At 52.9% G+C, this 25,944-nt stretch overlaps 1 protein-coding gene across 1 annotated transcript in view; it reads right to left on the reverse strand.

Annotated features, from left to right (window-relative positions):
* RYR1 (ryanodine receptor 1) overlaps positions 1-20,952 on the reverse strand; it is a 117,891-nt gene extending 96,939 nt beyond the window's left edge. Inside the window, exons 1-19 of the mRNA XM_038528976.1 lie at positions 20,838-20,952; positions 14,948-15,067; positions 13,904-14,008; positions 12,749-12,823; positions 12,585-12,663; positions 12,163-12,275; positions 11,749-11,842; positions 10,576-10,669; positions 10,347-10,421; positions 9,415-9,571; positions 9,113-9,277; positions 7,283-7,404; positions 6,618-6,813; positions 3,704-3,839; positions 3,527-3,622; positions 3,324-3,442; positions 2,520-2,653; positions 1,232-1,473; positions 478-670 (exon numbers count right to left, since the gene is read on the reverse strand). Of these exons, the coding sequence (XP_038384904.1) occupies positions 478-670; positions 1,232-1,473; positions 2,520-2,653; positions 3,324-3,442; positions 3,527-3,622; positions 3,704-3,839; positions 6,618-6,813; positions 7,283-7,404; positions 9,113-9,277; positions 9,415-9,571; positions 10,347-10,421; positions 10,576-10,669; positions 11,749-11,842; positions 12,163-12,275; positions 12,585-12,663; positions 12,749-12,823; positions 13,904-14,008; positions 14,948-15,067; positions 20,838-20,885 (2,363 nt within the window). The 5' untranslated portion in view covers positions 20,886-20,952. The remainder of the gene's footprint in view (positions 1-477; positions 671-1,231; positions 1,474-2,519; positions 2,654-3,323; positions 3,443-3,526; positions 3,623-3,703; positions 3,840-6,617; positions 6,814-7,282; positions 7,405-9,112; positions 9,278-9,414; positions 9,572-10,346; positions 10,422-10,575; positions 10,670-11,748; positions 11,843-12,162; positions 12,276-12,584; positions 12,664-12,748; positions 12,824-13,903; positions 14,009-14,947; positions 15,068-20,837) is intronic.
* Positions 20,953-25,944: the final 4,992 nt, after the last annotated feature.

Genomic DNA, 25,944 nt, shown 5'->3' on the forward strand with positions numbered 1-25,944 from the left:
ACTGGGAGTTGCTGGAGTCATGAGAGTTGTTAAGAGCTTGAAGTCACTGGGAGAGTCCAAAATTATCTGGGGGTCATTGGGAGGGTCTAGGGTTACTGGAAGACAGCTGTCACTTCTGGAGTCATTTGGCAGTCACTGGAATGGCGTAGAGTCATTGAAGAGTCATTTGGGAATTAAATGGGAGAGTCTGGGGCTCTGAGGTCATTGTGCAACTTGGGGGACACTTGAAGGTCACTGAAAGGATATGGGGTTGGGAAGAAGCTGAGGTCACTAGAAGGGTCCGGGTCATTGGGAGGACACTAAAGTGTCTGAGACCACATAGAGATCACTGGGACCTTCACATATGGATCTGACCAGTCAGTCTTGAGGGCAGGCTATAGATCCTGGCCTTACAGGAAGTCATGTTGTGACTAGGGAAGCTGTCTTGGAACAGTTGCAGGTCTGGGGCCTGGCAATGGGGCAAGGGCAAGTCCTCACTTGACACCAGCTGAGAAGCTGACAACAGGGAAGAAGAGCCCATCCAGGTTGAAGGCCTCAAAGACACCCTGCACAGGACAGCCATTGATGCGGAAGGAGATGGACGGTACACTGAGGTCCAGGCAGCAGCTGACCACGTCCTCAGGGGCCAGGAGGTGCTGTCCTGGGGAAGTCACCAGGCGTGCCACGTGTCCTGCATTGGGGTCATTAGGGAGGGGTCAGAAGTCAGAGGTCTCAAGACCTCATTGGTCAGAGACCAATGGTCTCAAGAGACAAGAGGCAGATATTAGAAGATCCTATGGGATCTAGATCCTAGCAACCCTAAGGTCAAATGTTCCTATGGAGGACCCTGAAGCTCTGAGATTAGTGAGAAGGTCAAATTTCCCCCAAGGCTAGGATCTTGAGAGCTGTGGGGTCAGAGATTAAAGTTATTCTGGAGTTAGAGTTCTCTCTGAACCTTTGGGGTCAGAAGTCAAAGATCAGAAGTCATAAAAATCTGGGAAGTTTTCTAGGATATCTAGGGCCAGAAATCGTACATCTCCTGGGGTCAGAGTTCAGGAGCCTATGAGGAAATGAGTTAAGGCCAAGATTCTGGAAGCTTTAGGGTTCGAATCTTGGGAAATTAGGAGTAAAGTGTCAAAAGTTGGCCTATTCTGGGGATCAAGATCCCAACAACCCCAAGATACGTGGTGAGAGTCTTGAAAACTTTGGGGACAATAGTCAAGGATGAAAGCCCCCGGAAGGGTCCAGGTACCTGTCCAGAGATGCAGCCCATCAAAGCCGTAGGAATAGAGGTCGTCGCCGACCCCATTGCCGCCCCAGCCCTCGCCGCCCCCTGGGTAGGGGCTGTAGCCCTCAGTGAGGGCCCAGCCCACCCGCAGGTGGGTGGCCTGAGCTGTCAGGAATGGAGCCACCTCGTCCACCATCACCTCAAAGTACCATTTGCCGTATTGCGTGGAGCCCTCTGCTCGGCCCACAAAGATGTTGGGGCGGATGCTGCAGGAGAGACAGGACAGGAGAGCAAGTGAGGGAGAGGTGGGAACAGAGCCAGGTTGTCACAGGGGTGAAGGTGGGAAAGAGAGAAAGAGGAGGAGAGATATACACAGGAAAAACAGAAGGCAGAGACATGGAGACAGAGAGAAAGCAGAGACAAAGACAGAAAGAGACAAAAGAAAGAGAGAGAGAGATGAGGGGTGGCTGGCTGGCTCAGTCAGTAGAGCTTGTGACTCTTAATCTCAGGGTTTTGAGTTTAAGCCCCACATGAGATGTAGAGATTACTTAGAAATAAAATCTTTTTTTTTTTTAAGATTTTGTTTATTTATTTATTTGAGAGAGAGCATGAGCAGAAGGAGAGGCCCAGGGAGAGGGAGAAACAAACTCCCTGCTCAGTAGGGAGCCTGATGCGGGGCTCAATCCCATGACCCGAAGATCATGACCTGAGCTGAAGGCAGATGTTTAACCGACTGAGCCACCCAGACGCCCCTAGAAATAAAATCTTAAAAAAAAAAAGAACAGAGGAGCGTCTGAGTAGCTCAATTTGTTGAGTGTCTGACTCTTCATTTCGGTTCAAGTCATGATCTCAGGGTTGTGAGATTGAGCCTCGTGTTGGATTCTGCACTGGGCATGGAGCCTGCTTAAGATTCTCTCTCTCTCTCTCCATCTCTCCCTGCCACTCTCTGTCTCTAAAAAAACCCAGAAACAAAACAAAAAAACAGAAAAAAGACAGATGAATGAGAGATAGAAAAAAGAAATGGAGAAGAAATAGAGACAGACACAGACAGAAACAGAGACAGACAAAAAGAGATAGAGGAACAGACAGAGGCAGAAATGGAGCAGGAGAGAAGACAAGAGGAATGGGAGCCAGGGGTGAGCTGGGGCAAGAGTGGACATCTGTGAGGACCAAGTGTTGAGTCCTAGGGTGGCAGACATTGGAAGGGACATCCACCTGAATGTGGAGTCTCTGAGTCTGGGAAAGGGTTGAGAGGTTCTGAGATCTGTGGTCAGGGTAAGGCTGGGCTGGGGTCAGAGTTTAGGGGTCAGACCTGGTGACATAGTTGATGAGGTTTGTTTGCAGCAGAAGCTCACGGCCAGGGAGCAAGTTCTCAGTAATGAGATCTTGGTTGGAGCGCACGGCCACACCATTGCACACACACAGGGAACACAGCACGTCCAGCACCTGGAAGTCAAGGTCAGAGGTCAGGTTGCGAGAGCACCAGGGCAGGGAGTTTATGGCTGGCCTACCTTGGGAAACCAGAAGTTAAGGATAACTTGCCAGGATGGGAGATGGAGATTTTTGACTGTGAGGAGGTGGTGAAAGTGGGAGGTCAAGGCTCACGGAGGAAGGTCAAGGGTCAAAAGGAAAGGTCAGGCTAGAGGTCACAGGAGCTGAGATAAGGCACCAGCAGTGTAAGAAAGGAGAGACTGGAGGAGGAGGCGAGGGGTCAGAGGGAGGAGAGAAAGGGTTGGTTAGGGAGAGCATGGGGGTCAAGAGAAGATTTTGGGTCAGCAGGGGGACAAGTGGTTAACATACATGTGTGAGGTGGTCAGAAATCATGCAATGGGGACGGGTAGGACCCTGTGGCAAACTGGAGAGTATAGACACAGCCCACCTCAATGCTACAAAATTAGAAATTTAAAAAAATATTTCAGAGATCTAATGAAGCACAGCTGTGGCCCAGAATCCATTAAGAACTGTCTTAAACTTACATCTCGTGTTGAGATGGAAGCGTGTGGAGAGGAGTCCAGGTAGGAGATAAGATTGGGGAGCAAAGTGGAGCATTCCAGGGCATGTGGAAAAGTCAGGATTCAGAGTTCAGGGGATGAGAGGTCGGGGTGGGGGGGCCAACCTTGTGGTTCCTCCCGTGCTTGTCCAGGAGGGAGATGATGGACTTGATGTGGTTCTCTTGGATGATGTTCAGCACCTCAGGACTCTCAATCAGGACACAGTACAGCACCTCCAGGATCCCTGTGCAGATGGCAGAGTGACAGGTGAGGGGAATGTGGCCCCCCCCCGCCCCAGTCCCCATCCCCTCCCCTTGGGTTCTCCTACCAGAAGAGGCCTCTAGCCTATCCAGCTTGCTGACCAGCCAGTCCAGGTTGGTGGAGAAGAGGGCACAATTGCTACGATTGCCACGGATCAGGGAGGCTGAGGGTGGAAAGAGGGGGTTAGACCCAATGGGACTGAGATTCTGGGGGCCCTAGGGGAAGTCAGGATGGGGCGCCTTACCCAGGAGTTCATAGAGCAGGTTCACAATCTCTTTCCAGGACTCGGCTGCCTCCTCCCCTGCAAATTCCGCAAAGTGGGCAGCAGTTGTGTAGACATTTAGGCGGTCAATACAGTTCAGGACCAGGGAGAGCATCCCCTGGGGAAAACAGGGTGATTCACCACAGGAGTCCCAGGCCCTCTCTTCCTTGCCTTTCTTGGATTTGCTAATTCATTTCTTAAAAAAAAAATTTAGGGATCCCTGGGTGGCGCAGCGGTTTAGCGCCTGCCTTTGGACCAGGGCGCGATCCTGGAGACCCGGGATCGAATCCCACGTCAGGCTCCCTGCATGGAGCCTGCTTCTCCCTCTGCCTGTGTCTCTGCCTCTCTCTCTCTCTCTCTCTCTCTCTCTCTCTCTCTCTCTGTGACTATCATAAATAAATAAAAAATTTAAAAAAAAATTTTAAGGGACGCCTGGGTGGCTCGGTGGTTGAGCATCTGCCTTTGGCTCCGGTCATGATCCCAGGGTCCAAGATCGAGTCCCCCATGGGGCTCACCACAGGGAGCCTGCTTCTCCCTCTGCCTATGTCTCTGCCTCTCTCTGTGTGTCTCTCGTGAATAAATACAATCTTTAAAAAAAGAGTCAAGAACATTGTTTCATGTGGCTGTAGCTCATTTCCCTTGCTGAGTAGTATCCACACCCGTTGTCACCGTTGTGTGGGCGTGCCACATTTGTGGATTCATTCTGGGGCTGCTGGACATTCGGACTGCTTCTAGCTCTTGGCCATCATATATAGCGCTGCTGTGACAATTGCTGTATCTATACGGTGGGGACCATACCACTAGTAAGAGGCAGAACATCGTGGTGGAGAGCACAACCAGGTGAGAGTCACACAGAGTGGCTCTGCCACCAACTAGTTGTGCCCTTAGGAGACCTAACCCTCCTGTAGCTCCCAAAGTGAAAGTCCTCACTATAGTCTGACCCTTGTCACCTCTCTGCCCTCATCTCCTCCCACTCTGCGCCTGGCTTACCCTGCTCTAGGTGAGCACAGCTATGGCCTGGCCTCCTTATGGTTCTGGAACCCACCAAGCCTACTCCCTGTGCACCTGCTCTCCCCTCTATCTCCTCTCTGTCCCTCTCCCAGGGGGCATGTGGCTGCCCCCCCCTCTCTTTGTATATTGTTTATTGGAGTTCGATTTGCCAACATATAGCATAACACCCAATGCTCATCCTGTCAAGTGCCCCCCTCAGTGCCCGTCACCCAGTCACCCCATCCCCCCACCCACCTTCCCTTCCACTACCCCTTGTTGGTTTCCCAGAGTTAGAGGAGTCTCTCATGTTCTGTCTCTCACTCTGATATTTCCCACTCATTTTCTCTCCTTTCCCCTTTAATCCCTTTCACTATTTTTTATATTCCCGAATAATGAGACCATATAATGTTTGTCCTCTGATTGACTTACTTCACTCAGCAAAATACCCTCCAGTTCTACCCATGTTGAAGCAAATGGTAGGTATTTGTCGTTTCTAATGGCTGAGTAACAGTTAGGCTACCTCTCTTCATTCAGGACCTCTCCCTGACCACCCTATTTTGAATTGCAACAACCCAAGCACTCCCTGCCATTGCTCCACTTTAGTTTTGTATTCAGTATTTATCATCATCTTATATACCATATAATTTTCTTATTTTGTTAATCATCTATCCTGCCCACATGTCAATTCCATAAAGACAGATTTTTGTTTGTTGTGTTGACAGCTGTAACCTCTGGCATATTTGTTGGGTAGATGGTTGTTATTTCATTTCTCTGAGCTTCAGTGACCTGAAATAAGGTAATTACAACCCCCATGGTTGCATCAGAGGGATGCTGTGTATATAGCACTCTTAGCACACTATAAAGGCTAAATTTAAGGTAATAATAACCACTAACACTTATACAGCATCTGCTATGTGCTGGCACTGGGCTGGCATATGCTAATTCTACTCCATAAGTAAGCTTTGTTATTGTTCTATTATCATTTCTGAATCAGATGGGGGGTCCCTGGAGAGGAGGAGGGCCAGGCTGTTAGCTTTTTTTTTTTTTTTTTTTTTTAAGATTTTGTTTATTCATGAGACACATAGAGAGGCCAAGGAAGAGGCAGCCTCCCTGCGGGGACCCTGATGCAGAACTCGATCCCAGGACCCCGGGATCACGCCCTGAGCTGAAGGCAGATAGATGCTCACCACTGAGGCGTCCCAGGCCGTTAGCCTTTAAACGAACATACCCCCCCCCATCACCTTGTGGAGACCTCAGATCTCCAGACCTTTGTCCAGTCCGCTCCTCACGTCCGGCTCAGTCCCCTTACTCAGTCCCGGTGCTAAGCGGAGGCCCCTCCACATCTCAAACGCACTGACCCCCAGCCCTTGACTCCAACTGAGGGCCGTCCCTGCACTGCACCCTTGATGCTCAGTCGCCTCCGGCCCTGCCCCCATCCCCGTGCCCCCCTCTGCTTCGGTCCTCCCAACTGCAGGCCAAGCCCCCACAGACACGGCCTCGTGAGTCCCGCAGCCTCCCCTGACTTGTTCCCAGGCCTGACAGCCTCCACAGCCTTAGCCTCCGCACCGGCCTTCTCTCGGGCCCCGCCTCCTTCCCGGCGTGAAGGAACGAGGCACGCCGCACCCCCTTGGAGCTGGAGGCGTCGGGCGCTCACAGGCACCGCCCCTGCTCTGCCAAGTGCTCCGCCCCTCCGTCAAGGCTCCGCCCCCAACCCAAACGCCCCGCCTCCGCGAGGCCCCGCCCCCTCTTCTGTGCCCCGCAGCCCGCGGCCCCGCCCGCTCTCCGGCCACTGCGGACCTCCCCGGGTCCCTCAGGCTCCGCCTCGCCCCGCGCCGCGGCCCCGCCCCGCCCCGCCCGGCCCCGCCCCGCGCCCCGGGCCCCGCCCCCTCCCTCGCCGCGGCCTCACCTCCTCCTGGAAGAGGCTCTGGCGGTTGCGCAGGCTGCGCAGCTTGCTCTGCTTCTCCTCGTGCTGCAGCTCCTCGGAGGGCGGCTCGAAGTAGCCGATGAGGTCCTGCAGGCTCAGGATGACGCCCTCGATGGGCAGCGCCGTGCCGGCTGGCGGCCCCGAGCCCCGCGGCTTCCCGCTGAAGCTGTCCAGGCCCCTGAGGGAGGCGCACGCGTCAGCAGTGAGCCCCAGAGCTGACTCCCGTGGGGGGCTCGCGAGTCTCTGCCCCCGGGCCCCCGAAAGGACTCGGGGAGACTGAGATCGGAGAGACACGGACATTGGCCCGACGTCGCACAGCGGCCAAGGACAGAGCTAGGACTGGGACTCACGCCTGTGTAAGCACAGGAGGGTGTGGAAGCAGGTGTCCGGCTGGGGAGGTCCAGGATCAAGGGTCTGGGTGTCAGGGGTGATGGGGGATGTGAGGTCAAAATCATGGTCATCAAGGTCAGATTAGGGGTCAAGTGTTTAGAGCTCAGAGGTTTAGAGGTTAGGGATCCTGTGTATGTTAGACACGGTGTGGAAGTTAGAGGTGATTAAGGGGGTCAGTTGTGTGACCACCAGGAGCTTGGGGGTCAAGGTGTGGCCTGGCACCGGGGGGGGGTGTGCAGAGTGGGCAGGTGGCTCACTTGATGAACTGGTTGTACAGGCCAGCAGTGCTGTAAATCATGCGGGCAGCCTGGGACTCCTCCTGCTGGCAGCGGGTCAGCGACAATGCGTCATCCATGTGGCCTTCCTGGTGCAGCATGGCCTGGAAGTGGGAGGACAGAGAGGGCAGGGATGGGCCGGGCCACCAAGGGCGACACCCCCAGACGTCCATCCAAACTCCAGCCCCAAAGCTGCCCCCTGTCCTCCACTGAGTCTCTCTGCCAGACACCCCCTTCTATCCCTCTTCACCTGACTCCATTCTCTTTCCCCAATCTCTGTGTCCACTCTCTGTCCCCCTTTTTGTCTCTGTCTCCCGCCCTAGCTCTCTCACATCTCTCCCCATGCCTGTCTCTTCTCCCTTTCCCTCTCTATCTCCATCTCTCTCTGCCTGTGCCTCTCTTCATCTCTGACGCTGTCTTATTTATCTCCAGGCCAGACCCTCTCCACCTGGTACCCACTACTGACTTAACATCCCCCCACTGGAGAGCTCTAATGGCACCCCTAACTTAACATGTCTCAGACTGAGTGCCTGACCACCTTTCTGTAAGATGAGACCATCAGGGCTTCCAGCTTTCGCCTGGGCTGACCCTCCCAGGGCCTCATCCAGTCCTGTGGCTGTAAATACCACCCACTGTTCACAACTCCCACATCTTCCCTCGGGCCAGGCCCGTCCCTACATCCTCGGATCCGGTATCCAACCCCAAGCCTCATTTTTTGCAAAACAGGTGTCTCCTTACTCTTCCAACTCATTCACTCTATATTGAGGGGCCCTGTTCTAGTCCCTGGATCCCTGTCATCCTGAGCTGACACTTCACTGTCCCTGACTCAGTTAATGGCATTTCCCAGGTGGGAAATGCCAGGACAAAAATCATGGCATCATCTTCAACCCCTGACCCTCTCACCTCGAAATCCAGTCTATCAGGAGGTTCTGTTGGCTTCACTCTCAAAATACAGCCAGAATCGGCCACCTTCCCCACTCCACAGTCCCGACCCTGGTCCTGTCCACTGTTTTTTCCCCACCCGATCAGGGCAGCAGTCACCTCCCTGGGCTCTCTACTCCAGCTCTGCTCCCCACCCCCACCCCATCTCTCCCCACAAGCAGCTAAGGAACCCCGTGATCCTGAGTCAGGTCACCTCCCTGGCCTGCTCAAAACTCTCTTAGGGCTCTATCTCACTAAAGGAAAAGCTGGGACCCTCCCCATGGCCCACAGGGCCCCACATGATCTGCTCACATCTCCTCTCTGTCCTTATCTTCTAAGACTCATCCCTCAATCACTGTGCTCCAGCCAAACTGGGTCTCCTTTCTGGTCTTGCAACATTAGCCAATCTATTCCAACCTCAGGGCCTTTGCACATGCTGTGCCCTCTGTCCAGAGTGGCTATGTACTGCATTAAAGGCAGTTCATTGACCACATCTCAGAATTGGGAGGGCAGGAGACAGATCTGTATAGCTCGCCTACTTTCCCACACACACATCTAGAATAACTGGGGTACTCAATAATTTGCCAAATGTTATTCTTGGTCAGGTTGCCACTGTCTCTGTCTCTCTGTCTTTTCCGTCTCTCCTTCTCTGCCTTTGTCTTTCTCTGTTCTTCTGTTTCCATGTCTTCTTGTCTCTGCCTTTCTCTCTCTCTCTGTTTCTCTCTCCCTCTCTGCCTCTCTCTCCCCCTACCTATCCCTCTTTCTTTTTTCCGGTTTCTCTCAATCTCAGTTTCTCTCTCAGTCCTGCCCTCAAACTCCTGAAGGCTCAAGCACGACCACCTCCCAGTCCCCTGCTGGCACTCCCACCCCTTCCCCTTGCCAGACACCCACCTTCTTCTTGAGCACACCAAGCCGCAGAGCCTTGGGGTCCGGGGCAGCATAGGTGAGCCACAGGCCCGAGGCCACATGCTGCACGAAGCACAGTGACTCCCCATACTTGATCTCAGGGGGACCCATGCCGTCCACATCCCGCTTGGGGGCCATATCCAGCTTCTCCTGCAGAGGCAGGGGATAGAGGTCAGCCTCCTCGGCCTGTGCATTTAATTGGGGAGCTCCCCTGAGAACCTGCAGAGTGGGGGACTGGGGCCGGATTTGGGGTTCCAAGTGAGGGAGGGCACCCTGACCCCACTGACCTTGGAGATGCGGAAGCAGAAGGAGGTGGCCTTGGTGTGGGCCTTGCTGGCATCAACCACCACCAGGCCCTGGTCCTCGGTGAGCGCCAGGTACCTCCCAGTGGTGACATGCCTGATACGAAGCGGCTGGCCCCAGCGCAGGTGGCTCCCACTCCAGCTGCAGAGGGCGAGGGCGTGGAGGGTCAGAGGACCGCCCACCAGTCCTCCCCTGGACACCACAGGCTTGGTCCAAACCTCATCAAGCCCCTGCCTCTTTTGTTTTTTTAATTAAAAAAAAATTTTTAGGGGATCCCTGGGTGGCGCAGCGGTTTGGCGTCTGCCTTTGGCCCAGGGCGCGATCCTGGAGACCCAGGATCGAGTCCCACGTCGGGCTCCCGGTGCATGGAGCCTGCTTCTCCCTCTCCCTCTGCCTGTGTCTCTGCCTCTCTCTCTCTCTCTGTGACTATCATAAATAAATAAAAAATTAAAAAAATTAAAATAAAAATAAAAAAAAATAAAAAAAATTTTTTAGAGATTTTATTTATTTATTCATAAGCGAAGCAGAGAGAGAGGCAGAGACACAGGCAGAGGGAGAAGCAGGCTCCCCGCGGGGAAACAGATGCAAGATTTGATCCCAGGACCCCGGGATCACAACCCAGGCCGAAGGCAGATGCTTAACTACTGAGCCACCCAGGTGCCCTGAGCCCCCAGCCTTCTTCCAGGGTGGGGCTGCTCCCCACATTTTTACTGGGGACCCTCAATCTCTCCCTCAGGAATGCCCACCCTCCCCTAAGACCTTCTCCTCTGGGATTCTAGGACCCTGAAGACCCTCCTCAGGGTCCTGGGCTCCCCAGATTTTCCCTCACAACTCTTTAGTATCTTTCTCAGATCTTCTTTCAGCACTGTCTCTCCCCTCCCAGGCCCCCCAGGAGCTCTTAGCCCCAAACCCCCACCTGATTCTCAGTGGCTCCAATCTCCAGAGGGAACGGGCATGGGTGCACACAGATCCCCCCTCATAGTGGACAAGTCTACGGGCAGGAGAGAAAATGAAGTCAGAGGTTCAGTCACCAGCCTCCCAGAATGGGATCCCCAGCCCCACCCATGAGATGCTATCCCCCCCTTCCTATTTCTACCCTCCCCACTCCTGCCTGACATCCAGGGCCCCTGGTCCCCATCCCAGACCTGCGCTGGTCCTCACTGTCAGCGGGGGAGATGGTTAGACACTCGTCCATGTGTCCATGAAAGAGGCGGAGGACGTGGCCCCCGGTCACGTAGCCTGGAGAGGAACAAGGGAAAGTGGTCACTGTGAGGCTGGTGCCCTGGGGAGGCCTGGGAGCCAAAGTGGAGGCCAGGGGTCCTGCTTCCCTCCTGTGGGAGGCCAGGGCCGGGTCTGGGGGTCTGCAGTTGGAGATCTGAGTTTCAGGATCCGAAGTGGCAGTCTGAGATTTGGGCTAAGTTTGAGTTTGATATAAGCTTTAGGGTCTGAGATAGGGAATCTAAGTTTGGGGGTCTGAGTGTACAGGGCTGAGGTTGGGGGAGTTTGTGGGTTTGAGTTTGGATTTTGAGGTTGGGTCAGAGGTTTGAGTCTAATGTTCCCAGATATTGGCCTCTGAGTTCCAGGGGTCTGGGGTTGGAAGTCTGGGGCTAGGGTCTGAACTTTGAGTGTTGATTTTGGAGGTCTGAGGGTGGTATCTGAGGTTTGGGGTCTGAAGTCAGAGAGATCCGAGCTTCAGAGTTAGAAGCTGCTGGGTTTGAGATTAAGGCCTGAGTTCCAGGATCTGTGGTTTGAGTCTCAGTTTGAGTGTGAGCTATGGGTGTGAGAACTGGGGTCAAAGTTTAGGGGTCATGCTATGGGATCCTAGCATGAGGGCCTGAATTTGGAAAACTTTAGATATTCGAGGTTAAAGCTTGGAGGTCTGAGATCTGTTGGCTGAGGTTTGGGGTCTGAATTAGGGATCTTGGTTTGGGTATCTGAGTTTGAATTTGGGGGTCTGGGTGTGGGAATCTGAAGTCTCCATCTGTGCTTGTCATCTGAGGCCTCAGGATCTCAGGGATCAGCTCCAGATGTGATATGTTCAGCTTTGGATTTAAGGGTCTGACCTCCAGGACTTGAGTTTGGCGTAAGCGCTTTGGGGTCTAGATTTGGGTGTCCAATACCGAGTTTGGAGTTAGGGGTCTGAGCTCCAGGGTTCTGGATATGGGGTATGTTGGATATCTAAGTATGAGGGTCATAATTTGGAGAGCTAGGTTTGGGGTCTGAGGCTCCAATGCTCAGTATGGACATGTTTGAGGGGCAATGCGGGAGGTCTGTTTTGAGGGGTCTCAGCTTAGGGGCAGGAGGCCTGGGCCCCTCACCCTCTTCGCAGCCGGAGCAGATGGGGTTCATGTTCCATAGCGTCTGCATGAAGGAGGCGTCAACCTGGAGCTCCCCACTGGCCGTGGACAGGTGCTGGGGGCAGCCAGGATGTGGCAGTCAGAGACGACAGTGGGGTGAGCAATAGATCCAGAGTCAGAGGCCAGGACCACAGGTGGAAGCCGTGAAAGCGGCAGACAGGAGACAGAAAATCAGAGATCACAGGTCAGGAAAGCAAGATCAAACTGGGAAATGGGGCACCGAGGACCAGAAACGGATGTCAGAGGTCAGGGGACCAGGACTCGGGATCGGGACGTTGGGGCCAGAGAGTGGGGACCGGGGATGAGGAGGTGGGCGGTCCCGTGTGCCCCCAGCCCTGGGGCAGCAGGTGCTGTGCTGGGGGTGGGATTGCTCACCAGGTAGCGCTCTGAGGAGACACTAACGAGGATGAGGTCATCCCCGACGCGGACCTTCTCTCCTTCGGACCTCTGCTTGGAGGCCGGGTGCGCCGTCCACCAGCAGGCCTCTCCTGCGGGGCGGGGAGTGCCGTCAGCATGAGGGCTACCACGATGCCCTTCCCCAAGGATCCCCAGCCCGCGAGCCTCCCCAGGCCTCTGTCCCAAATTCTCCCATTACCCCCACCTGCTCCTGGCCTCGTGGCCTCCATTCTTGCCCTCAGCCCCTCGGCCTGGGGTTCCCCACGCTGACCCCCTTGTCCCCTGCGCCCCTGTCCCCAGAGCGTTGCTGTGGCTGCCGCGCCCCCCCACGCCTGCACCTCCTGCACCCCGACCCCTGCCTGCGGTCTCCCCATCGCCGCCCTCCCGCTCCAGCGCCGCACCTGTGGCATCCTCCTGCAGTCCCACGTCGAAGGCCAGCTTGTCAGTCATGGAGCGGGAGGTAGTAAGGCAGCTCAAGTACTAGGGGTGGGGAGGGCAGTCAGCCTCCTCCTGGCAGGCCCTGCGTCCCCTGCCCCCGCCCCCCCGCCCCCGTGCTGGCACTCACCATGCCGCTGTGTGTGTGCCGGAGCAGGATGGCATGGCCGTACAGGAGTGTCCTGTGGCCCCCGCCCTGGGACGACTGCGGGGGGAGAGGGGGCACAGAATGAGGACAGGACCCCCGAAGGCATCTGGCCTATCCCAGATGGCAGGATGCTCCCCTATAAAATCCCATGCTCAGGCCTGGACACAAGGAAGCCTTAGCTCGGACCCTTAACAGATTCTTTGCCTCAGTTTCCCCATTCACGAAGTAGGGGCTGTGTCTTGGAGAAGCCCATGGATAGGGTGTTTTCTATTCCCCAAAGCCCACTCTGTCCTCCCTGCCTCCTTAATCTGGTTAACCAAGTCCCAAAGTCACTCAGGGAGGCTGAACCCTTGTTCCAGTTGCCTGGGGACTCTCGGGGAAGCCCCAGGACCTCATAAACCGGGGACCTTGGCTGCTTTTGCTGTAACCTGTCATAACACAGCTGAGCGGCAGCCGGTACACACCAGTGTAGTCCTACCAATTGTTGAATATTTGAACATCCCCGTAGGGACCTGCCCTGTGCTGCCACACACACGCACCCCCAAGCACAAGGAGACTCAGCCTCTCCTGGGAGGGAACAGAGGTGACACCCGGTCTTTTGATGGCATCATGCCTCCTGTGTTGGCTGTCACATGCCCATGCCCTGAGGGGGCCATGTGATGGGGCCCATGATCACATGGCGGACCCACCCCGGGAGCGGAGGGGACCCACACTTGGGGCAGGGGGAGGTGAGGGGGGAGTCCCATGCAGAGAAGAGCTGGGATCGGGGTTGGAGGAAAGGATGGGCGAGAGGAGAAAGGAGCGGGTGGGGAACAGGGGCTCAGAAGCCTCCACCCCTTTCCTTCCTTCCTGCCTGCCTGGCCTGTCTGGGCTCCACAGCCCCTGACAACTGGAGTGGGGAGACCCCCAGCCCCGGTGTGCAGGATGTGGGCCCAAGAGGCGGGCCCTGGGGTCAGGAGAGGTGGAAGGACAGGTGACACCCAAGGCCAGACCTACCCACTTATCCAAATTGAGGGCCTGTGAGGGGCGGGGCAGAGAGAGGAAGAAGAGCAGATGGTGAAGAAGCCCAGACGCCCCCCTCCCCGCGCCACCCTGCCCCCCAGCCGCCACCTGGCCCGCCCGGACTGGGGGCCTCACCTCCACGCCAGCCTCCACAGTGTTGGCCAGCATCTCCTGCAGGGCTCGGACGGACAGGGACTGCTCCAGGACGAAGCAACAGATGGCCAGATCGGGGGGCACATTCTGGGGGTGGGCAGATATGAGTGGGGGGCCGGAGGGCTCCTGAGTGCTGGTCTGCATACCCAACCCCTTGGAGACTCAGACCTGACCCCAGCACCCCAAGAAGCCCCTGCCCTCTGCTACCCTTCCAGACCCCCCAAATCCACACCAACATCACAGAAAATATGCCTCTTCCCTCAAACACCTAACCCCACCCGAAGCTCACAGAAGCTTCCACACCACCTCCCGCCTGAGTACACCCCACCTAATCTCAAAGGGAGCAGCGGCCCTCTCTCAGACACGGGGCACCTGCTCACACACCGCCAGACTCCGCCGTCCTTCCCCTGCGATCCCCAAGGAAGCCCCGCCCCTGCCGTCACCATCAGATTGTCCCCATTCCTGCCTCCTCCCTCAGACACCGTGAACACTCCTCCAAATCACAGGAGGGGCCAACCTTGTGCCTACCTCCTGGGTCTCCTACCCAGCCACCTCAGACTCCTGAGCACCCTCCCTCTTGGACCCAAGGCTCTCGGACCCCCTCAGAGCCTCAGCCTCCTCCGCCATCTGACTCCACAGCCCCTCTGTTTCCCAGCCCCCCTACCCATCCCCCCCACGGTCACCTCCACCCTCTTCCACTCTCTGACCCTGAGTCCACCTCACCCTCAGACCTGGGCTCCCTGCACTCTCAGCTTCTAACTCCCTCCCCAGTCAGCACCCCCCGCAACAACATCCCTTCAACACTCCAGGCCCTTTAATTTTGGATCCCACCCCCTGCCCCCTTTAGACACCTGCCTCCTGAGAGTCCCGAGCCCCTGCCCCTCCCTCCGCAGACCTCCACCCCTACCTGCCCCAGACCTCTGGCCCCCTTTCCCTCCTAGCCCTTTCTCTCCCCTCGGAACCCCCTCTTCAGACCCAGACCTTCTCCTCTTTGGACCCTGCCCCACCCCCGGCTCCCACGCAGACCTGGGCATTGCTGGTGGGCTCCAGGAAGCAGAGGCGGTTGCCGAAGCCCTCGGCGGCCAGACAGAGCTTGAGCTGCTCCTTGAGAACCGTGGCGCTGCACTGCAGGACCACTTCATCATCCTGCGAGCAGACTGTGGGGTCAGGGCTCCCGCAGACACTGCGGACCACCACGCCACCCTTCTCCTCGCCAAAGAGACGGCGCCTGATAAAACCCACCTCACAGTTTGTCACACGGGGGCCCACGCTGAGGGCTCCACATGCTTCTAACGTCCCATGAGCTAGGAGCCAGCGTCATCCCCATGTTAAAATGGGGAAACTGAGGCACAAGGAGGGGGTACAGATTGTCGAAGACTGCACAGCTGATAAGGGGAGGAGCTGGGATTTGAACCCCCGTCCTGCTGGCTCCAGTGGGGTCCGCAAGGTGAGCCACTGGAGGTGGAAACTATAAGCACTCCAAGTTCAATGGCTTTTAAGCTCAGCCTTCTTTAGTTGCTCTTTTGTGTATTGTTTCAGTAACAGCTATCCATTAAGCAATGCTTTCTCTCTCTTTCTCTTTTTAAAAATTTATTTATTTATTTAAATTTACTCATGAGAGACGCAGAGAGAAGTAGAGACACAGGCAGAGGGAGAAGCAGGCTCCATGCAGGAGCCCCATGTGGGACTCGATCCTGAGACTCCGGGATCACACCCTGAGCCGAAGGCAGACACTCAACCACTGAGCCACCTAGGCGTCCCTTTTTTTTTTTTTTTTTTAAATTTTATTTAAGTTGGCTCCATGCCTAGCATGGAGCCCAATGCAGGGCTTGAACTCATGACCCTGAGATCAAGACCTGAGCGGAGATCAAGAGTCAGATGCTTAATTGACTGAGCCACTCAGGTGCTGCGAGGAGTGCTTTTTATTTATTATTTTTTAAGATTTTATTTTATTTGAGAAAGAGAGAAAGAGCACAAGCTGGGGAGGGGCAGAGGGAGAAGCTGAGCAGGGAGCCCGATACGGGGCTTGATTCCAGGACCCCGGGATCATGACCTGAGCAGAAGGCAGATGCCTAACCGGCTGAGCCACCCAGGTGCCCCCAAGGAGTGCTCGCTAATGACACGTGACTGCAATGCCAGAGCCCAGACTGCATCCTGGGTGGAAGGGGACATGCCGCAAGGCACTCCTGGTGACCGCTGGTGAGAGCCAAGCAGGACGGTGACAGATAATGCCATCAGAGCCACACTACAGTTCCTGACATTGGTAACTATACTGCAGTTTTGTAAGAAACCCTTGTTTCTTTGGAAACAGCTACCGTAGTATTTTAGGTCTTGAGTATCTTGGCCACAACTCATCCTCAAGTAGTTTAGGAGGAAAATGTGACCAGAGAGAGGAATGGGGGAGAGAAAAGGATAAATGTTTGGCAGATGTGCCAAATCTTCACACGTGGGGAAAATGACTTAAGGCCACGTGGGAGTTCTTCAAAGTAACCTTGCAATTTCGCTCTAGGCTGGAAACGATGTCAAGATGAGACGCTAAAGTTTTAGGTAAAAAAGTCTTTTCTATGTGCTGAGTCCCATTTCAAGAACTTAACACGTATGAACTCGTTACTGAATCCTCTGAGATGAGTTCTGTGATGTGAACCCCTGGAAACTGAGACCCAGAGAGGTCAAGTAACTTGCCTGGGGTCACACAGCTGTCATACGACCTAGCTGGGATTTGATCTCTATGCCACACTCTTAGGACACTAGACCATATGTTAGTCAAGTAGCCCATGTCTACAGTTCTAACTAATATAAAAGTTCATAGGGGAATGCCCAACATTTTGACATCAGTCAAAAATGATAGAGACCCCAGCTCTTCACCGCTGAGTCAGGCAGTGGTTATTTCCTTTCACGGCTGAGAAAACAGGCTCAGGGAAGTTCAGCGTCCCGCCTGAGGTCACACAGCCTCCAGCCCTTCTATCTGTCGCATTCCAGCCCCCAGAGCACACAGGCGGCCTCAATCTGCTGCTCAGCCAGGGAGGAAGGAGAGGTTTGATCTGTGGGGCAGGAGGCCCCCACAACTGCTCTGCCCTGAAACCTCCAACCTCGACACCCTGGCGCACCTTGGGCACTTGTGTGTTCCTAGGCATGGACAGCTTGCATGTGTCACTTAGTGTCTGCTAGGCCTTGCGCTCAGGGCTTTACATTCATTCAGACAATTATTGAATCAGCGATCACCAGGCCCTGATCTACACACTGGAGGCAGAGCAGCAAATAAAGCAGACAAAGCCCCTGTCCTCATGGAGCTGACAACCTCGTGGGGGACACGCAACAAACAAGCGAACAGATTCACAATTTTCATGTCAGCAATCCGTGCTATGAAAAAAATAACCCAAGCTGATATAAGAGAGTGGCTTTGGAGGCAGGGGTGACATCAGTGAGGGGGTGAAGCGGCAACCTCTCCAAGGAGGTGACATTTAAGCCTCATCCGAATAACAAGAAGGGAATCAGGCCTGTTCTGCAGGACGAATGTTCTGGAAGTCAGGGCAGCCTGTGCAGAGGCCTGTGGCCGGAGGGAGCCACGGGTGCGGAGGAAGAACAAGGGTCACAGGAGGCTATGGCAGCAGGAGCGAGAAAGCGGGAGGAAGTGAGCCCAGAGAGCTTTTGCATGGATCCCTTGCATCCTTAGGGTATCTATATTTGCGCCCATTTTCCAGATTCGGAAACTGAGGCTCAGAGAGAAAAATTAAAATCACTAGGAAGCAAGCAAATGACAAACCAGGATATAAACCAGAGACCTGGAGGCCTAATCACTACACCAAGATTCTCTAACTTCCTCCTGCCACACAATGAGCGGAGGTGGCCTGGTTACACATGCAGCTGCCTTGCTGCCTTAGTTTCCGACCCAACACCAAGAGCATGATTCAGTGGCTCTGGAGTGAGGTGAGCAGGGAATCCGGACCATGACCCGCCCCCAGGAGGCACTGACATGGGCCATGCTTTGAGAAACCCCAGCCCAGGTAGGGCTAGAGGTCACCACCCATCAAATGGAAATGAAGTCATTTTGGGGGGCCAAGGCCACCATGCTTAAAAAGTGAAATAAGGGGCAGCCTGGGGGCTCAGCGGTTTAGCGCCACCTTCGGCCCAGGGCCTGATCCTGGAGACCCGTGGTCGAGTCCCACGTCGGGCTCCCTGCATGAAGCCTGCTTCTTCCTCTGCCTGTGTCTCTGCCTCTGTGTGTGTGTGTGTGTCATGAATAAATAAATAAAATCTTTTTTTAAAAAAGTGAAATAAGGGATCCCTGGGTGGCTCAGCGGTTTAGCGCCTGCCTTTGGCCCAGGGCGTGGTCCTGGAGTCCCGAGATCGAGTCCCGCGTCGGGCTCCTGGCATGGAGCCTGCTTCTCCCTCCTCCTGTGTCTCTGCCTCTCTCTCTCTCTCTCTCTCTATGTCTATCATAATTAAATAATAAAATAAATAAATCTTAAAAAAAACAGTGAAATACAGTAGAGCAGGAGCAGAACATAGAAACATGCCCCTCCTGTTCTAAGGTTTATCTACTTTTTATGAAACTTGTTTCTGGTAAAAAATAGCTGTGTGCAAAATGCACCCAACTTGTCTGTAATAGCACAGATTAGAAGTGACCCAAATCCCCCAGCAGGTGAACTGATAAATTATGTGGCACATCCACACAGTGCAGTACTGCTCAGCAACAAACAGAAACTTTTGACACACGCTACATGGATAAATGTCAAAAACATGCTGAGTGAAAGAAGGAAGGCAAATGAGCATATATTGTACATGAAACCCCCGAAAGCGCCTGATAGAATGCACAGTGACATAAAGCAGATGGACAGGGCAAGTATTGCAAAGAGCAAGAAGGAACTTTCTGGGGTAAAGGAAATGTTCTAGGTCTTTATGATGGTGGTTACATGGGTGTGTAAAGTTTGTCGAAACTCATTGAACTATGATACCTAAAATGGGTGCAATTTATGGGACGTCAGTTATACCTCAATAAAGTTGGGTTTTAAAAATAACGTGTGTGGGACGCCTGGGTAGGCTCAGCGGTTGGGCATCTGCCTTTGGCCCAGGGCGTGATCCTGGGGTCCCGGGATCAAGTCCCACATTGGGCTTCCTGCATGGAGCCTGTTTCTCTCTCAGCCTGTGTCTCTGCCTCTCTCTCTCTTTGTGTCTCTCACGAATAAATAAATAAAATCTTTTTTAAAAAAAATAAATAATAAAAATAACATGTGTATTTGCACGGACTGGATTGCAAGATAAAATCTCTTTCTTATTGGTGGGATGAGGTCCCAAAAGTGTGAGAAAAACACTACACAATCTCAATAAAGTTTAGGAAAACAGATCTATTCTGGGGCCAAGAGATGCCAGGACCAGAGCTCTAGAAGCCAGCGCAGGTTAACCTGGCAAGTCTGAGCTCAGTTCTCTTGTGAAAGCAAGAGGGCTGGGTCCCAGGGGCATCCAGAGATGGCACTTCCTGGCCTTGACCTTGGGCAAGTGACTCTACCACTCAGGCCTTGGTTTCCCTCAAATCTCCCAGGGAGATAAAGATAGGGCCCTACCTCAGAAGATAGGGCAGGCGAGGATATAATTAGATGTCTCAGGAGACTGAGGCCCTGGGCATGGGGCCTGATGTAGAGTGGCTGCTCAAGGGCTGATGGCCACGGCCATGGTCTTATTAGGGCCAGGGAGGAGGGGAGAGCCCAACCCATGGTGTCTGCTAAGGGGCTGGAGCCGGGGCAAGAGTCTAGGGTGAAGTTAGGCCTCCTCCTGTGGCCGAATGACCAGCTGTCTCTATCTTTCACTACCAGCCTCAGCTGTTCGTTCCTCCCTCCCAGGAAACCGGACCCAGCTCACCAGGGTCCTATTCTGGGGCCCGGAATGCTGTGTCAGCATTTCCCAGGGCCTGGGAGGAGGAGGGGAGGGGCTAGCACGGGTCAGCAGACCTGGCCCCGAGAGAGAACATCCCCTCCCATACTCATCCCCTCCCATACTGGCAGCCCCACATGCAGCTCAGCCCCTGGGAGGGAAAAGTGGGAAGGACTCTGAGATGGGCAGCCCCTCCCCCCCATCCTCTCCCTGTCCCCTGCCCAGGCCCCAGAAAAGCCGGCTATTCTGGGAGGGACACCTGTTGTTCCAATTCCCATCCCTGCCCCCCAGCAGGGGATCAGAGAGGCCAGGAGAGACCGAGCTAGGGAGGCAGAACAAAATGCAGAAGGCCTAAAGCCAAAGAACAAAGACAGAGACAGAGACAGGGAGACAGAGATGGAAAGACAGCAACACAGAGACAACCAGAGAGATGGATAGGGAGAGACACTACCCAGAGACCATTAGCAGCCATATTTGGCCCTCCTACCCACAAGGGAGGAGGGAAGAAAGAAGACCCAGAACCCTAGAGTCCCCCCCCTCCCCAGACCCTCAAGGGCTGGGAGTTCAAAGAAGTTAGGTCCTCCAGGCCACCCCAGCCCCTTCCCAAGAATTTAAATTAGGTCAGAGTCTGGAACAAGAAGAGAATCAGGCCTAGGTTGGGGGGCGGGGGGTGAGGGGGAACAGCTAAATTAAGCTCAGGAATTAGAACCACCTTCCCCAAGTGCCGGCTTCCAGGGTGGTGGGAGGGGGTGCTCCCTCAACAGTCCCTCTTTTCTGGGACAAACAGCTAAAGTCAGAAGAGAGGGTGGCCGAAGATTCCCCCTCCCCATTCTGCAGTCCCAAATTCTTCTGATTCTCTATGATGAGAAAGGTGAGCGAGCAGGAGAGACAAAAAAGGACAAAGAGTGACAGCCACCCAAAGGGACAGAGGAATAGACTCCGAGACTCCGAGACCACCAGCAATCAGGACAGAGACATCCCGAGACAAAGAGACACTCAGAGGGCCCCGAGAGATAGCCCCAGAGACCCCTAACACAGAGATACGCACCGTCCGCAGAAACTGGACCTCATCCTCGCCCTCTCCTCCGTCACCCATGATGTCGAGGCCCGAGGGGCGCGGGCTGAGGTCAGGGAATAGGAGGAGGGGGCCGCAGGCGGGGCGGGTGGGCTGGGGGTGGGCTGGGGTCGGAGACCTCTGGGGCACCCGCGGGGTCGATGGAACTGCGAGGAGGAGGAGGACTCGCGTGCTGGACAGAGCTGGGAGGAGGGCCCCGCCCCCCGGCTCCCATTGGGCCAGGCCTCCAAGGCCACGCCCCCTCCCGGAGCCCCGCCCGCAGGCCCCAACCCCGGGCCGGAGGTAGGCGTGGGTGGCCTGGAGGTTGTAGGCGGAGCTTCTGGAAGGTAGCTGCCCCCTCTCCACCTCCCTGGTAGGGAAGATGCCCTCATTCTCCCATTTCACAGGGAGTAAACTGAGGCTCTGAGGCCGGAAGCCTCCGCTTCATGTAGAACAGCACAGCTGGGGTGCACGCCAAGGCCTCCCGACTTTAAAAACCACCATAGTTAGTGATTAAAAGCAAGGGCTGTGCAAGCCAGGCAGTCTGGATCTGAATCCTAGTCTTGGCGTGGCAAGTGTCCTTGGACAAGTCACTTCTCCGCTCCGTGCCTCAGTTTCCCCAACTGGGAAGGAGACTATTAATAATACTTACCTCACAGGACATTTGCAAGGATTAAATGAGATAATTTATTTATAGAACTTAAAATTTTTATATTTAAAGATTTCTTTAAAAAATAAAATAAAGAGTTCTTTAAATTTATCTGAGAGAGAGAAAGAGCACGAGCAGGGCAGAGGGGTAGAGGGAGAAGCAGACTCCCCGCTGAGCAGGGAGCCCAATGGGAGACTCAATCCCAGGACCCTGGGATCATGACCTGAGCCAAGGGCACAGGCTTACCTGACTGAGCCATCCTATTTACAGCCCTTAGTACCAATGCATAGTAAATATTATGTAAGTGTTGCTTACATCATCATCATCATCACCATTTTAAAGTCTTCTAAGGCAGAAATAATAGCCATAGCAGATGTCTTTTGTGTGTCTGTTGTATTTGAGGCCCCAAAGATATTTTTACCGCATCTCATTTACTTGTTCCAACAATGCTGCTATTATTCACATTATTTAGAAGAGGACATAAAAATGCATGGTTCTTACCACATGTAATTCTTAGGACTGGAATGAATGATGTAGTTCTCACAACAACCTTGTGAAGTCAGGAGCCTTATGGTGCCCATTTTCCAGATAAGGAAAGCAGAGGACCATGAGCTGGGATGACTTGCCCGGGGCCACACAGAGGCTGAGCAAAAGATCTGAACCCAGAGTTATGTTCTTACTCATTGCACTTTATTGTCTTGATATTTGCATAAAATCTAGTTATAACAAAAACTCAATTCCTCAGGCCCAGGCCCAGCTTCTCCCCAACCCCCAGAGTTCTAACCCTCCTTCTCCCCTGGGGCTCCCCTGAGCCGATGAGAGCCACTAGCTGGACTGTCCCTTTATGCAGCACCCCACTGCAGAGGGCTGCACCTCTTGCTCTGGCCTGAGGCCTGGAGGCGGCACTGGCTCCTCTGGCTCCCCACCCGCCCTGGGAAGCTTGGGCGGAAGCCCTCTGCAGTTCCCTAAAACAGGCAGCTGTTGGGCCTGGAGGTTCCGTGCAGGATATCACACATACCTGGGCCTCCTGCCAGTCGTGCATCTTCGTGCCTCTGGGCCTCAGTGTCTTCATCTGTCAGTTGGGCTCATTTGGAATAGTCCTCAACACGGGAGGGGTAGTCATGGGAAAGATCCCATAAGGAAACTTTTTAGAGCCTATGATATGATAACTTATTGACACATGTAACTTCTTGATAATCCTAAAATTATCAATAGCATGTAATGTTATCTATTAAGTTATACAAAACAGCATCTTGCAGGGGTGCCTGGATGGCTCTGTCGGGTAAGCATACGCCCTCAGCTCAGGTCATGGTCTCAGGGTCCTGGGATCGAGCCCTGCATCCGGCTCCCCACTCTGCTGGGAGTCTATTTGTCCCTCTTCCTTTTGCCCCTCCTCCCCACTCATGCTCTCTCTCAATTAAGTAAAATCTTATAAACAAAACAAAACAATATCTCACAGTTCAATAAAATTATACATAAAATGTTAAATGTATAATAGGTTGGTATGTGTCACATAGTTAAATATTGATATATTGATACAACTGTCATAACACAACACATGAGGTTGTACCATATTCTTGAATTATATCATGCGTAATTATATACTTCTATATTTAGGCTAATATAACCACACAATCCAATGTAATTATGTTTATATACATTCTATAGCACACACTTGTATATTAAATATTAAATTTCTCCTTAGAATTTTATATATAATATAAAATTATTCTGTGTCATTGTGCATTATATCATAAGATATTAATAGTGTTTGGGTTTTTTTGGTCAGTCATCATGATGTGTTTTGAGACTTACCCGTGTTGCTCTATGGACACCTGTTCTGTAGCTATGGGGGCTTTGCAGGACTGCCTGGCATCTATCCTCTTGGGGTGACACCTGGGCTGCCCCTGGCTCATGTGATCCTTATATGTCTCTTCACGGGACTGAGAACGAATGTTCCAGTACGCACACCCAGGAGCTAACTGCTGGGTGGTAGCTCCAAGCACACACTGAATTTGACTAAGTAGTGCCAAGTGGCCCTTGGGAATGGCCCCACAGTAGCAGAGTTCCCAGGGCCCCACATCTCCAACTTTCACTTGACATTTTCCAACTTCCAATCTTTGCCAGACCGATGGGATGACTCACTGTTTTAATTTGCACTTCCTTGATCAGTTACCAAGAATTTCTAGCATCCTCTCAGGTGCCTATCAGAGTCTTGGGGTTTCCTGGTCATTTGCTCACACTCTCTTGGCCCATTTTTCTATCAGAGTTGGTGTCTTTTTTTTTTTTTTTTTTTTTGCTGGTTTGCAGCTGTGCCTTTCACCTTCTAAAGATTATTCTCTCGTTGATTTTAGATATTGTAAATACCTGTTCTTGCTCTGTCATCTCATCTGATATTCGTCCCCCGGTGTCCTCGTTAAAAGAAATCCTTATTCTGATATTAGCAAGTGCATCCTTTTTCTTCCTTATGAGTTTCTGTGGTTTGCTTCAGAAGTCTTTTCCTTTGTGGTTGATGGTGTTATTGGTGGTATTAACCATCCTTGCTGGCCCTGAGGGTGGCACTTTGTACCAGGGCCTTTTCTGACCTCCCTCCCTGAGGCTTCTCTGGGTCTCCAGGGGTTGGGGCTTGAGGGTACATGGAGACATAACCAAGCTTGGTTCAGCCAGCAATGTTACATCATCTCGTATGATGCAGGTGCTGGGGAGATGGGCTGACAGCCACATCATGGACAGCACCATTTGAAACTTGATGGGGTGAGGGAGGGGGTAAATAAGGAGGCAGGGAGAGGAAGAGAAAGAGTGAGAAGGCCTGAGACTATTCGGGGTATGCCACGTAATGGAAAAGTTAAACAAAATGAGCTCGGTTCTTGTCTATTTAGACATGAAATGTTCTGGCATGTAAAAAAAAAAAAAATCCATGGTGACTTCTTTTGGTGAAAAAAAAAGAGAGAGTGAAAACATACTTCTAAGAGCATTCTGGTTGAATTGACTAACGCACCAGGTTTGGCAGAAGCATATTAATTACTATGACCCATTTATTCTACTCCTGGGTATCCACCTACAGGATTGCACACTTGAATGTTCAGCAAAAGACAAGTGCTAGAATGTTCATAGCAGTCTTACTCACAATAGCCCCACGCTGGAAGCAACTCACCTGTCCATTACAGGAAAATTGCTCAGTAAATCACAATGCAGGAACAAAAAAAGTAATAACTACAACCAAGTATAAAACATGAAAGAATTAAAAAAAAAAACATGGTTATTAAGTGGAAGAAGTCAGACACAATCAGTTATTCTATTTATAAATAACTCAAACCCCGGGCAAAACTACCCTGCTAGAAATCAGGCTAGTGGTAACTTTTGGGAGGTAGGGCTGGGATGGGGCTTGTGCAGGGGGTTTGGGCAAGATGGAACGTTCTGTTTCTCGATTTTGTCACTGCCACATAGATACGCTCCGTTTTTCACAAGCATCAGCCTAAACACTTAGGATTTGTGCTTTTTTTGTATTTCAATTTAAAAAGGTCAAGCATGACACATTTAAGTAAAAGGAAAAAAACGCACATACTCAAAAGAAAAGTCTGTGTTTCTATGAGCATGAATTTATATACCTAAACAAATGCACAGCCAACAGATCAGATGAAACCCAACAATATTCGATATTGGTCACCACTGCCTAAGAGGGACAGTGGGCCGGGGAAGCGGCCCCCAGAGGGTTTACCTCCTTCTGTAATGTTTTTCATAATAAGAGAACAGTCTTTAAGATTGATGAAACGATGTGATGATGAAACGAGTTAATATTTTAAAAGCCCTTAGAACGCTGTGTGGTATGCAGTAGGCACTACATAAGGCTTTGTTACAACAGAACACAATACAGTGAAAATGTTTCCTGGGATACACATGGCATCATTAAAAAGAAACCAGGAGTAAAAGAAACAGAAGATGGGACAACGCCTGGGTGGCTCAGTGGTTGAGCGTCTGCCTTTGGCTCAGGTCGTGATCCCGGGGGTCTGCTTCTCCCTCTGCCTATGTCTCTGCCTCTCTCTCTGTGTCTCTCATGAATAAATAAATAAAATCTCAAAAAAAGAAAAAGAAAAAGAAGGAGAAATGTACAAAGTCTTAGGTCTTGGGCCTTCCCATTCGAGCCTTTGTGTGTTATATACATGAATACATCCCTACAGAAATACAGACTTTCTGAGTATGTGTTTTTACCTAAATGTGTCACAACAGGGAGACTTAAAAAACAAAACAACCAGCTCTGTTGAAGAACAGCAGTGCAGAACAGAGAATCACGGGTCTAGAGACAGAAAGATGGGGGAGATAGAGAGAGAGCCCGCTGGGCGCCTGGGGGTGGGGGCCGGCAGCACCGGAAACCTCAGCCCGAAGGGATCCCCATGTGGGGGAGGGGGGACCTTTGGTCTCTCCCCAGCCTCTTCCTTCCCCCTGGCCTGGGGC

Source organism: Canis lupus, chromosome 1, assembly GCF_011100685.1.
Source record: "Canis lupus familiaris isolate Mischka breed German Shepherd chromosome 1, alternate assembly UU_Cfam_GSD_1.0, whole genome shotgun sequence".
Taxonomy (NCBI): Eukaryota; Metazoa; Chordata; class Mammalia; order Carnivora; family Canidae; genus Canis; species Canis lupus.